This window comes from Trichosurus vulpecula, chromosome 1 (assembly GCF_011100635.1).
Source record: "Trichosurus vulpecula isolate mTriVul1 chromosome 1, mTriVul1.pri, whole genome shotgun sequence".
NCBI lineage: Eukaryota > Metazoa > Chordata > Mammalia > Diprotodontia > Phalangeridae > Trichosurus > Trichosurus vulpecula.
This window is the reverse complement of record NC_050573.1, coordinates 194,168,630-194,182,492: the sequence shown is the minus strand read 5'-3', so window position 1 is coordinate 194,182,492 and position 13,863 is coordinate 194,168,630. Positions and strand designations below refer to the sequence as shown.

The 13,863-nt window shown below is 36.4% G+C and overlaps 1 protein-coding gene across 2 annotated transcripts; it reads right to left on the bottom strand.

Annotated features, from left to right (window-relative positions):
- Window positions 1-446: 446 nt before the first annotated feature.
- GMNN (geminin DNA replication inhibitor) lies at window positions 447-13,592 on the bottom strand. 2 transcript variants are annotated; one of them, XM_036768800.1, is made up of 7 exons: window positions 13,427-13,592; window positions 11,383-11,443; window positions 7,283-7,384; window positions 5,459-5,612; window positions 3,954-4,036; window positions 2,302-2,412; window positions 447-927 (listed from the first exon to the last, which is right to left on the bottom strand). In XM_036768800.1, the coding sequence occupies exons 2-7, from the start codon at window positions 11,434-11,436 to the stop codon at window positions 769-771; spliced, it is 663 nt and encodes a 220-aa protein (XP_036624695.1). In that variant the 5' UTR covers window positions 11,437-11,443; window positions 13,427-13,592; the 3' UTR covers window positions 447-768. The 2 variants fall into 2 exon arrangements, with proteins under 2 accessions (XP_036624695.1, XP_036624687.1); XM_036768792.1 differs by lacking the exon at window positions 13,427-13,592 and adding an exon at window positions 12,785-12,842.
- Between the last annotated feature and the right edge of the window lie 271 nt (window positions 13,593-13,863).

Here is a 13,863-nt window from a genome sequence, read left to right as displayed (position 1 = left end):
GTTAACGATTTGTACTACTACAGTAACTTGCTTTATACAATGGATGTTTCCAAAGTGATTTGCCTTACATCAAATTTAATAGCATGCTAGAGGCGCTAGCTACTCAGAGGACACCTATAAAAATTCTTATAAAGAAAAACAATCATGCCCACATGGCTACTTTCTAAATTTCAATTTTTACAGTTTTTTAAAAAGCATGATATATGGTACTCAGATATTATGTTAAAGTCTTTCCATGTGTTTATTTTCTACATCTCAAACCAGATTATAATTTCCTTAAAGACAAGAGTTTTTTGTGTTTCACATTCCCTGAAAGAATACATAATACAGTACTGAATATTGACTGACAAAAATACAACATAAATAGCAAATGAGGTAACAATGATATTCACCGTTCCCTGACATTCATGTTCCCCAGTTACAAATATAAGATATATAAGCAATGCTTTTGTTAATGAGATTGAAGTTTATTTACCAAGTACATGTAAGTCATGCCAGACTCGATTGAAAAGATGCTATTTACATAAAGTATCAAGATTAAAAATACACAGTATTTGTACTTTAATACTGAGTGTCCAAAAACAAACTGTAATAGTTTGCAGAATACAATTAATGCTCTGCCACTAAGCATCAAGTTAAAAAAAAAAGAGCAAAATGTTCAAGGTTTTCACTAAGTTAGAAAAGTAACCCAAAGATGTAACTAAAGTGGATGTAAACTTTGGCAGTGTTATTTCGCAACAGTCAAACATAAAATATTTATATATGTGGTCATCCATTTGTAGGTAAAGAAGCATTTCTTTCATCACATGTGCCAATCTGGGGATTTTCTTCAAGGTCTCTGCCCACTTCTTCACCTCCAGAATCAGAATCTTCAAATGCTGAATTGTTTCGTGGTTCAAAGTTTTCTAGAGACTGGCCAGTTAGCCTCTGAAAAGAACAAAAATGATTTCAGCACAAAAACATTAAGGCTTTTGCATATTATCAGTATATTGATATATTGGGTCCTCTATCACATATATATCACATAATCAGGATCCATGTAAACAAAACCCTTTGGCCAGATCAGGTAACCAACACTTGGAAATAGTTCAGTATTTATGTCCTACCAAAACAGAAAAGAGATTTTACTGTAAACTCTTAAATTCAAAGCAGCAATTTGAGTTTGGATATGAAAAAGTGAAGGCAAAGTACCTTTTTTTTTTAACCAGTTTGTATGAATCTTGGGCTTAAAATTAATTCTACTGAGTTTTCACTAGACCAGTTGTTTTGAAAGTGTCAACAAAGCAGGTGTAATACTAGCAGCCTCAAAGAATGGGACCAAAACCATCAACATGTTTTTTTGGTTAAAAAAAGACCAAAGTAGTTTCATAATAGTTAAAAAAAAAAATCACACCATTTTTGGTTCTTATTTAGTTAATAAAAATTCCTGTAACAATCCAACATTTCATGGCTTTTTAAAAAAAGTATGTCCTAGTTTAGATGTTGTAATGACAAGCAGGGTGGAAATTTTTGCTGTTTTTTGTTTGAGTGCTTCTCAGCACTAAGGCAATCAAGTGTCTTCGCTGAGTCTTGCCTTTGTTTCAATCCAGTCTTTGAATGAGGAGTCTTTGATGACCTGCTTAAGTCACAAGATAGCCTAAGTCACATGAGTTTGAGTCACATGGTTGTGACGCCCTCTGTCCCTGAAGTGTATATATAATCTGAGGTCAGCATTTTGCTGGAGGCTCACTCACTGGAAGTGTTGGGTGATTTGGCCAGACGAGACTTTGGTTAGCCAGCCACTGTTAAAGAGGCCCCAGACCACCCTCTCCCTCGCACCCTTTGAAAACAAACCCAGATGTTGGTGCTTCTCTCTCTTGTAACTGTTTATGTATTTCTTGGAGAGACAGCTAGAAGCCCGTCTGCTGATTTGTATTATTTTGCTCTGTTTACATAATTTCTGCTTGTAATTTCTGTTTGTGTTTTCTCTGAAGTTCAAGGTGCTGACTTTTTCCTCTGAACTAAGGGAATGATAAATGTATGCTTAATTAAAGTGAGACTGTAAACCCCTTAAAGTTGCTTTCCTTAGAAAAGCAGATCAAAGAATCTGTGCTAGCAGCCCTCCTCTGGGATGGTGTATCGGCAAGCAGCATTGTTGTTAGAGGTTAAATCTATTTTTAGAACTTAGGAAGAGATGGTATGCTGTTTAAAAGACGTGACTAAAATTAGGTATGGCAAAATTAAGCCTCTAGTACAACAAAAACCAAATCAAATTTCTGAAAGCAATTCTTTAAGTGTCTTATGAATATTAAAAATGCTTACTTCTATCATATCTGCCATATATTGCACATGTCCTGCTAGTTCTGCCAGTTCTTTATTTTCTTCTTTTAGGTGGGCAATTTCATTGTCCTTCTGTTCAATTTCTTTATGTAGCTAAAAACACAAATACAATTTTATAAGTTATCTATTTCATGGAAGGAATTTAATTCAAGACAAGAATATGCCTCAAACATCTATTATGTGACAAAGTACTTGTCCCCAAGGAGCTTGAAATCTAATGGGGTGAATGGAGGCAGCCTACATTTGTACCCAAATAATTATAATAAAAGGCTTGGAACAAATCCTAAGAAATTTGAACACTGTAATCTTAAAGGAGGGTAGAGGGAAGGGTGTGCCAGAAAGGCTTCAGAGAAAGTACTTAAGTTGAGCCTTGAAAGGAGGGGTTTTGACAGAGAAAGACTGGGGGTAGTCCAGTACAGAATAGTGGAGGCATCAGTAAAGGTATTGAGATCAAAGAGAAGAATAATGAGGATGAAAAATTATAGAGCCTGGCTGAAACACGTTGGAAAGCTTTCTAGCAGCCAGATTATAGAGGGCATTGAATAGCAAGCCAAAGAGTCTCTTTGTAGTACTTTTGGGGGAAAGAATAGAGAACCACTGAAATACTTCGGACAGATAAGTGAGATAGTCATGGCGTGGTACATTAAGAAGATTATGAGGGAAGCAGAATCAAGAGGACAATATACACAACAATAAAACTGCAAATAAAAACACTGAAAGGCAGAAAAAACTCAGATTAACTGCAATGAACAATCTTGGTCTCAGAGAACATAATGAAATACATTTTTCTCCTGGTAGAGGGACTGTAATAACAAAATGTTGCAATGGTAACAGAAGCAGTCATGTTGCTTTTCTTTGTTGGAAGGGAGGGTTCAATGGCAGTAGGAAAGATGAGTTTATTGAAACTGTGGTAAAAGGCAAAAAGAAACCAAATAACTAAAGAAAAAAGATTATGTAGATAATGGTACAAAGCATGGATGAGAGATGGATAGAACAGAGAATTCAAAAGGATATTGTAATATTTTAGGTGAGAAGAAATGAAGGCCCAAACTTGATAGTTACAGCAGGAATGAAAGGAAGAAATACAAGAAATATTAAAAAGACAGAATGAATGAAACTTAACTAATTGGATAGAGGGGGGAAGGGAAGGATCAAGGCTGAAGTCAAGGATGACTTTAGTTTTAAAACCTGTGTAAATGGAAGGATGACGGTACTGTTAGAAGAAATAGAAAAGTTAGAGAAGGTAAAAGATGATGATGAGTCCAGTTTGGGACATGGTAAGTTTAAGATATCAGCTTATCATTTAGGTAGATTAAATATTACCTAAGATCTATTTTATATAACAATTATCCTCACACAGAAAATTCAGTGTGGATAAAATCAAAAACTACCCCTCCCTCCCCATTCTACATAGTTTCATGTAGCCCTCACCATAACAACTATATTGTATGTAATAATTATTTTTAACATTTACTTCCCTCATTGTGCTTTGCTGAAGCTAATCAATGTGTTTTATTCTCTAAGCACATAGCACCTAGACAATCAAGAAACATTCTGAGGGGTTAGAGGGAGAAGAGCCAGGGGGGAGGGGAGGATGGTACACAGTAACTAAGTCAACTAGAATTAAAACATACTTTCTCATTTTCTTGTAGTACTTCATGAAGAGCCTTCCTCCGTTTTTCTGCCACTTCTTTCCAGTATTGAGAAGAAGGGTTTTCTGCAGTGATTAAAAATAAATCTTAAAATTAATCTTAAATCTTATTATTATGGAAGTTAACATAAGTTATTTTGATTCTTAAAGCACAAGTAAATCTAGACAAACTAGGTCTAGGAGTTTCTCTATATGAAATGGTTGTCAACTCTATCTCACACAAGGAAATAGTATATTTCTGATCATTTAATCTTTTTTTTTTAAGTTTTTCTATTAGAATCTAATCAGCCTGCCTATTTTATTCCCACTAAGTTCCAGGGAGAAAGAGTGGCTTAGTGTATAAAGTATATAGTATATAGAGGGCTAGCCTAAGAGTCAGGCAAACTGAGTTTAATCCTTGCTGTAAGCTAGCACCTACCATGGGCTAGGCATTGTGCTAAGCACTTTACAAATACCTCATTATATCACCATTTTACAGTTGAAAAAACTGAGGCAGAGAAAAGTTAAATAACTTGCCCAAGGTCACACAGTCGGTAGGTGTTGGTGGTCAAATCGAACTCAGGCCTTTCTGATTCCATACCCAGCACTCCATCCACCAGCTGCCCTACCTTAGACACATTAGGCTATGTGACCCCTGGGCAAGACATGTATCCTCAAGTGTCACATCAAACTCTTTAAGACTATGAATTGCGGGGTATGTGGCAATCACAATTGGCAGGAGCTCCCTGTACTAGAAATCACAAGTCTACTATGAAAAAAAAGGAAAAAAAAACACTGCCAAAACCAAAACTTTCCACTTAATTTATTTCATCTCTACTTCTACAATAAAACATGTTTTGTAGTTCATCAACTCTCCCTTGTCACTCAGATAAAATTCAGCACTGTGGTACTCAATTTCTAGGATTATTACTCTGATTCAGTAAACAACTCTTCTCATTCTGTTGCTCACTCACACCACTCCCCCTTTATACTTCAGTCAGATTTATCTTTTCATTCTTAATTTATTACTACTGCAAATCAACCTCCAAATAAATATGAGAAAAATATTAAAGTACAGACTATCAGTATAACTTAGCGCCACACACACACACACACACACACACACACACACACACACCCCTACCTGTGTGTGTGTGTGTATATGTGTATATAGTACAGAATACAGTAAAGTGCATATGGTTGGTGTCAACATACAAATGAAAAATGTTATCAACATAAATATAAAAGCATAATATCTAAAAATAAACATTCAATTCACACTATAGGCTTCATAATTGAAGAATAAGCAACTGAGGCACATTGGCAACCCATTGAAAAGTAGGGAGAAGTTTAGTTCAACAAACATTTTAACAGTAACACAAAGGAACTCAGGAAAGAAGATCCTTTCTATCTAAACTAGAAGCCATGACAGGACTTATGACAGGTATCTGGGAAAAGCTTTGAGGGGGTGACATTATAGTAACATATAAGCAAAAAATATTTACATACCTTTAATCATGAGATCAAAAGCTTCTTGAGAGACTCCTTCAAGATTTTCATTTTCACTGTGCTCTGAGTCTATATCAACCTCAGCATTAGAAGACTTGGATGGCAGTTGGTCATTCCAAAGCTTCCTTTTGGAGGAGGTCTTCATAGAAGTTGACTGAAATTTTAAGGAACAATTACTAATCTTGACTGAATGGACATGAAAACCACCTACAGTAGGCAGCCTTTTAGCCATATATTAACTCAAAACAAAGAACTTAACTTCCCAGAGTTAAGCTACTAACCTTTAAGTATTCATTCATACACATTTTTAATGTGTTTACAATTCTAGGAATACTAAACCATTTTTAAATTCTATAAAATACAATTAAAGTTCATAAGCTTAAAAGTGATCCAAATTATCTGCAACAGTTAAAAAACCTACCCTTTCAACACCAATATTTTCCCAGTGATATTACATGGCCACAAATCATGAAACATAATGATCTATAAAGAATAATACTATATGGCCATGTCATGGAACACCATGATCTATAAAGAATTGAAATTGCAGGTGACCCAGTAACAGCAATACTGTATGATGAAATATGAATGACAGCCATTCTCAGCAACACAGTGATGCAAAATATTTTCCAAAGGACTTATGATGAAAAATGCTATCCACCTCCAGAGAAAAAAGTGATGAAATCTGAATGTATATGGAAGCATACTTTTTAAACTTTTTTTACTTTTCTTGTTTTTTTGGTCTGTTTCCTTTCACAACATGACTATTATGGAAATGTTTTGAATGACTGTACATACATAACCTATATCAAACTGCTTGCCTTCTCACTGAGGGGGAAGGGGAGGAGGGGGAGAGAATTTTGAACTCAGAATTTTAAAAAAAGTTTAAAGCTAAAATGCTTGATACACACACATAAAATTTAAAAATATTGCAGGTGACCTTGCAATGGAGCAATATATTGGTCATACATAGGTCATGACATCTTACTAAAGATGACTTGCATGCAAGCCATCATATACCACAAACCTAAGTAAAAAAGGCAGATGGTCATGTATCATAAACAAAAGCTAAAGCAAAAGTCATAAACAATGGCTCTCCCAGTACTCACAAAAATGTTAAAAAGACCTAGAGGCAAAGCTCCAGAGTGTCAGACCATTCTTATTTCTAAGATTTACAAGAGGACATGGACAAGAATCTCAGAGAATAAAAAAGCCAAGTACGGGTATTGATCTGCAACAGAAGAGGGTACCAGATGTAGAGATTGTATCTAGGTTTAAGTCTCAGCTCTACCATTTATTACCTGGCACAAACATGGACAAGTTATTTAAATTTTCTGGGCCTCAACTTTCTCATCTGAAGAATGGACACACTTTTACTCTACTTCACAGTTGCTATTAAGAAATGATGTTATAAAGTATAAAGTGATGTGATCTAGTATGATTATTAAAACACTAGACACATTAACGTTTTTTAACTTGTAGTTACCCAAGTAACTTCCTTTCCACTTAAACTCAATAGCTAGCAAAACTTCAGTAATCCAACCACAATGATGTCTTTAAGATCACCACTATTTGATGTTTCCTTCAACTCTTATATGGACAAAAAAAAAATTAATAGATATGTTCATTGATTATTAAAATATTCTCTTGCACTTTGGAGTTCAATTCAATCTAGGATTTTGAACTTTCCTATACACTGAGTTGTGAACAGTATTTATTCTAAGAACAATGACTGTTTTACTATTCAACTATCTCTGTACTTCCAGGCTTGGAGATGTCACAACCATGTTCCTAGTTACATCATCCTACCCCAACATTACATACCTCATTTACTCTGCCAACTAGAGAGCCAGCTGCAGATGGCTGAATCATCTTGAGTGTTCGTCTTGGTATAAGGCTGCCATTTGTGTTGTCCAAGAAGTAATTCTACAAATTAAGATACATTGTCTGGCTATTAAATAACTATATTTATTATTAATATCATGCCTGTCATAATAGCAAAAAAAAATGCAACATTTAATGCTAATATATTGAGATGAAAAACCCAAATTTCTATCAATTTTTCTTGGAATTACGGATGGATAAATTTCACTTTACAAACTGGGCAACTCTTTCAATGAAAGGAATTTTAGATATTTTAAATTAAATTCAACAAACTTTTATTGAGAGCCTACTACATGCAAGATACTGTCTTGAGTCAAAACACTTTTTACCCAAACAAAAATGATCCTTAAATTTCTTACAAGAAAAGCATCATATCTGATTATGTTGTGCTTTGTTTGGGTAATAAAAATACAAGCCTAATTAACCAGATTAAGACCTCAGTCAATGGGTATTCTTGACATAGTCTTTTTTTTCTTTTGCTTGACATATTCTAACAGAGTTATAAGCAAGGTTCTGATTTTTTTTTTTGAGCCAGGATCCTCTATAAGAGGCTAGGAGTAGTGGTGGAGGGGTAAAAGAAGGAGGTATAAGAACCTAATATTCCCCTCCCTGAGAAACTGGCTAAAATCATAGGTATTATGAAGTGTGAGAAAGTTAAGGAAAAAAAAAAGGGTCAATCCTATCCTAAGACATACATATCCCACTTTAAATAAAACCCAGTAACACATTAAGAATAACTACAAGGGGCTGTTTATGTGTTTCTTGTCTTTTCAAAGGACTCATTATGGGTTGTTTTTAAATAGCAAGATCTCCTTAATTAATTTTAAAAATTTTGATTTCCTAAAATCTAATTATACAACTAAAAGAATCACCTACTAAATAAAATAAGGTAAATCATCTTAAAAATTGCTATTTAGAAAACTTTTTCAAGGGTTACCTAAATATACAAGCAATTATGCTTCAAACTCATTAATCAAAAGACTGCTAGAATTTCCTTGCTTGGGGCACAGTTAAAACACTCTGATCCAGCCAAGCCATTGTTTTGTAGAACAGTGTGTTCATCACCTTCCTTGTTGAATGTAAATATCCTGTATATTTCCTGGACTGAAAGCTTTTTATTTTCAAAAAAATCATTAGTTATACTGCCATCAGGGGATAGCAAACAATGTTGGATAGTCAAACAAGGTTAGTTAGAACATGATACTATACCAGCGTGAGAAAGTTACTGATTTGCACTGTACTTCACATGACAAGAGTTCACCTTTCCCACGGTAAAGTTTCTGAAGTTGATTATTATCTTACTATTCAAATGAAAATGCCAGCTACTGTGGGAACTAACATTTCAGATACACTATAGATTACAACAGTTAGTCAATAGTCTTCTGACAAACAGAAGTAAGATTAACTTCAAAAGGTAAAATACAAGAAGCAGTTAGCTAATTAAAAATTAACCACTCTCCATTACTAAAGTCTAAATGAACCAAAAGAAAATAGTGCATTAGACCATCATGCTGAAACGTGCAAGATTCTTGTTATTACCTACATCATACCATATAATTCATAGAACATCACAAAATGCCATAGCAAGGAACCTTAAAGATTTATCAAAAGTTTATTCCTCCTCATTTTATGAATGAGGAAAAATCTTAGAGAGATTAATCTCTTAAAGAGATTAAACAACTTGTCTACGGTAACACTGGTAAACTAGAATCCGGGTCTCCTAACTAGTATTCTAGGGTCCTAATCATTCCAATTCAATGCATAAAATAAAAGTGAACCCACTAAAGGGTATTCATTGCTGAGAGTTTGAACTTTCTCCTCTATTCTTTCATGTGTATTTGTGTGACTACACAGCAAACAATGAAACACAATTCAGATGGGTTCTAAGTTTGAAAAGTTATTTAAGGTCTATTCAATATTATTAAGACCCCTAATAGTCCTGAATTTAGAGAAAAAAAAAAACAAGCAAACCCCAGGTCCAAATACAATGAGAACACCAAATCTGGAGAGGGGGGTAGGTCCAAATGAGAACTCTTCCATTAGCATCTGGTATGACCTTGGGCAAGTAGTGTCCCTTCTGTGAGCCTTAGTTAACTTATCTATAAAATTAAAGGATTGGGGTAGGTGATCTCATCCCCTCCCCACCCCCCTGCAGTCCCACCCCTTTTGTGGCTCTAATCACCACAATGCAAGTTAAGCTATAATAACAAAGAATGCCCTATATATATTTTATACTCAAAAAAATTCTTTAAAGCAATTCCATTAATTTTTTGAAGAAATTCCATTAATTTTTTTTAAGGAGTGAGGGACAGAAGGAAAGGATCAAACTACCTATTATAGAATCAAAAACACTGAATCTAAAGCTGGAAAATACTTTAAAGTCCACATGTGTGGGGCACGATCATTTTCTGTCCAAGCATGCACCACATTCTTATGTAACCCTATCTTTGCTCATGTTGTTCCCCCTACCTGGGGAAGGTTCTACCTCTCTCCCCCTTTTTACCTGCTAAATTCCTACCCTTCTAGGTCATACCAGAGCTAAAACTAGAACCTCTATAGTCTAGTAGTCTTTCCTTCATACTAAACTGTTCCTAAAATAAAATCCATTATCCAGAATTATATCAGCTTTATATACACTCACAAGAATTTTCTCAACTAATATAAAACTGGTATTTACTTGTTGCATTAAAATGCTAGGTTCCTACTCTCACAGACCCACGTAAGCATCTTCTGTCAGAAAGTGCCAAAACTTAAATAACCCTTTTTCCAGCGCCTATAACTTGCTCCTGTCTGATTTACTTAAATTGTTTTAGTGAAAATGGACTGGAAAACTTAACCAGCCACCTAGCTCTAGTCTAGACAAAACAATGACCCAGTTTTCTCTTGCTTGTAATTTTTACTTTCTCATCTTCTCATGTTCATTATCTTTCTGAGCCCTCACTGGAAAATCTGTGATATCACAGGACTTTTCTTTGTACCTGTAATGTAAACTCTACATTATGATGTAGTGGGGAGAAAGCAGTAAATTTGGAGTTCTGAAGACCTCGATTTGAATTCAGGCTCTTGTAGAATGTATGCTTACGGAAGGAAAGGAAATAGGTCTTCGCTTCTGTCTTTGTATCCTCAATATCTAGTATATAACAGGCATTTAATAAATGCTTGTTGAACTGAACTATAAAGTCAAACTCAAATGCCACCTTCTCTAGGAAGCTTTCTTTGATCATCCTAGTTGGTAGTTGCATTCTACCTTAGATTTCCACTTTAACTTATAACTTTTTTACTGTACTTACTGTGATATCTTGTGCTATAAGACTATAAGCTTCATGAGGGCAGGAAACATGTTTTAAACAAATGTTTATTGTATTGTATAATATCACTACTGATATATTCAAATTAAAAAAAATTAATGTAAATACAATATAAAACAGCACACCATTTTAGATGGTTTGGGACATTCCATAGCTTGACAGCAAAGAAGAACAACTTTGAAAAAAAATGAAGGTAAGTAAAACGAAATTTTAAAGCTTATAACTGTTTAAAAAACACCATCCCTCCATACCCATGTCTCTTCATTTTTTTACATCACCCTTCTGCCTAATGTTACCCACATCCTGACAAAGAGGTGATGGGAGCTAATGATGAAGAATTAGACATACATTTCTGGGCATGGTCAAAATGGGAATTTATTTTGTTTGGCTGTGCATATTCTTTTTCTTTTTCAGTGGGGGAAGAACATGGGAGGTAAAGAAAATGAATGGCAATTTAAAAAATCAATTTAAAAGTTCAGTTGCTTACTCTAATTAGTAGAAAGCAGCTCTGATCTAAGTGAAAGAATACAGACTGGAAAAAAAGTCCTGACTTTCATTATGAGGTCTTGGGAAAGTCATTCTAATGGAGATAATATTTGCTTACCTATCTCAGTGTTCCTGGAAGGAACAAATGACAAAGTAAATAAGTATATATAAACATGGGCTACTATTGTTATAAGATGCTTCTAAACTTATCTACAGCTGTGTTACAGATAAAAAGTTGTCAAATACCTTTATAGTTTTTTTGGACCCTTCTTCTTTTGTCTGCTTCATTCTGGAATTCATCAAAAAGCTGAAAAAGTCAAATTTTAGATCACTAAGACCTGAATAGCAATACACAAAACAGACCAAAAAAGTGTACATTTCACAGAGGGGCAAACTCTAACAAGCAGCGTGTGTCAAGAAGTGAACTCACAATTTTAAAGCAAATGCTTAAACTATTAAACAAGTGTCTCATATACAGTAGGCATTTAATATGTTTAGATCAAAAAGATTGAACTATAAAATTATTTCATAGGCATGCATGATATAAACACCATAAACAACCTAATTGAAATTTTTGGTGAACTACCATCCTCTTGCCAGCTAAACATTTTCCTCTTCTCTCCCTATTTCTCAAACCTGCTAGGTCTAGCCTTATGACTGTTAATAAAAAAGAAACAGTTTTTGATGTACATATTCTACCCTATCTGTACTAAGAAGCTTTTCTTACAAAAACTTACTTCTAAAACAAAGTTATATGCCACAGACAAAACATAAAGATTTGGGAATAATGATCTCTAGCCCATATAGGAGTCTCAAAACGCTAAGAAGATGATCACCATGGAATCTAGGATACATGTAACTAATTGGATGCAAGTGATCTCATGTCATAATTCACTACAAAGACAACTACTAGCAATCCTAGTGTTCCAAAGTTAGGTCATATTAGAGAATGATAGGGTCAAATCTGATTCCTCTTTATAATCTGGGGGGAAAAGAAAAAAACAATCATCCAGTGTTTAATATGAACTGAAAGGAGAGAGACAAGGTTAAGGAAAAGTTCTGGGGAAAGAGATCTAGAAAACTGGACAACACCAGTTAGACTTATTTCTAAGGACTTCCTCTAACACCCTCCCCACCCCAACCCCAACCTACAATACTTTCTACTTTAGGAAGGACAGGTAGGAATAGCTTTCCCCCTTTTCCAATCCAGGTATATCCGTTTCTGCAAAATATGTGAGTGTTCTGGGAGCTCTTATTTAATCTAATGTTGCACTGTCCCCATTGTATACTGATAATTTCTTTACCTTAAAACCCCTCTTTTGGCAGTTTTACAGTCTATCTAAAAATCTAGAAAGGCTCTTTCAAGATACCCTGTCCCTTTAATTTTCAGTTTAATGAATGAAAGTATTGCCACTATCGGTATTATCAAGATAAAAATACCTTTGATAAGAACCACTTGGGAAGCAGCTGGAATAAACTGGGTCTGAAGTCCAAAGAGCTTGGTTCTGACACTACTTGAGTCGCTCTTTCTCTCTGGGTTCTAGTTTGCGATTGGATTAGCTCCCCTTTAAGGTCCTTTCCAGATCTAAATCCACAACCCTTCGGGTCTAACGTTCTATGACTCCTATACCGGGAGTTTTTAACTTACTTTGTTTCATTGTCCCCTGCAGAAGTCTGGGAAGCCCTTCGCAGAGGCATGGTTTTAAATGCACAAAGGAATTCAATGATATTGAAACAGTTACCAAAATACTTCCAAAAATCAGGTTCAGAGGTTAAGATCCTACCCTAACTTCCAGTCCTTACACCCAGAACACTGACACATTCCTGCGCTTATAACAGGAAGCGTCCGTGGAGTCACAGGCTTCCAATCCCCACCACAGCCCCTCCAAGGCTAGGCTGGACGGGACCGCCGGCCGCCGGCGCATGCGCAAACCCACTTTCGGGGAAGGCCCCGCCGCGCGCCGCTCCCATACAGCCAATCATGGGCGCGGACAGACCAACGCGCCAAAACTGAACCAACCAACCAACGAGGCTAGCTCGCACGTCCCTTTGGTCCCCAACACCTACAACCACTAAAACCGATTCCCTCCCATAAAGAATCCTCTTTAAAGAAAAATAACAAGAAAAACTGCTTGACGTGCAGGGCGTCATCCAACTACCATTCGCAGGCGGCTAAGGGCTAAGAGCACAAGGGGTTCCTTAGAAGGGTTCGCCCACTCCGCGGCCAAGAAACGCCCTCGGCCTCTTCCTCTAATTCTCCCCTCCACCCCCCACTCCCACTCTCACTCACCGAAGAGTGGCGCCTGCTGCTGGCGGCGCACACTTACGCGCGCGGAATCGGCTTCCGAAGGCGAGGCCAGGGCCGAATCAAAGAAGCTGCACCGCAAGCTCGAGAAATTAAATACGGATTGGAACGCTACGGGCCCGCCCTATGACGATCACGTGACTGTGCCCCCTTTTCCCCACCTCCGCGGGCGCGTCACGAGCCGCTAGGAAACGTAGTCAATTCCTGCAGGAGTCGGCTCTCCTTTCGGCCCCGCCCCTTGGCCACGGATACGCATGCGAGGTTGGGAAGCGGTCTGTAGAGCTACCGCTGGAACCTGCGCGATCTGTTTTAGGTCCAAGCCCATTTTATCTGAACTGCCAAATTTGCCTACGTAGGAAGTTAACAGTGTAAGTGACCTGTGCTAGAATTCATCCAATCCCCCTGTTTTGCAGCTGAGGAAA

What these genes read in the sequence shown, in the direction of transcription:
- GMNN (XM_036768792.1), bottom strand. Translation starts at nt 12,834, where the DNA reads ATGCCTCTGCGAAGGGCTTCCCAGACTTCTGCAGGGGACAATGAAACA. An exon ending in GCAGGGGACAATGAAACAAA is followed by an intron (nt 11,444 to 12,784) that starts GTAAGTTAAAAA and finishes TGACTTTTTCAG; the next exon opens with CTTTTTGATGAATTCCAGAA. An exon ending in TACTACAAGAAAATGAGAAA is followed by an intron (nt 2,413 to 3,953) that starts GTATGTTTTAAT and finishes TTGTGTTTTTAG; the next exon opens with CTACATAAAGAAATTGAACA.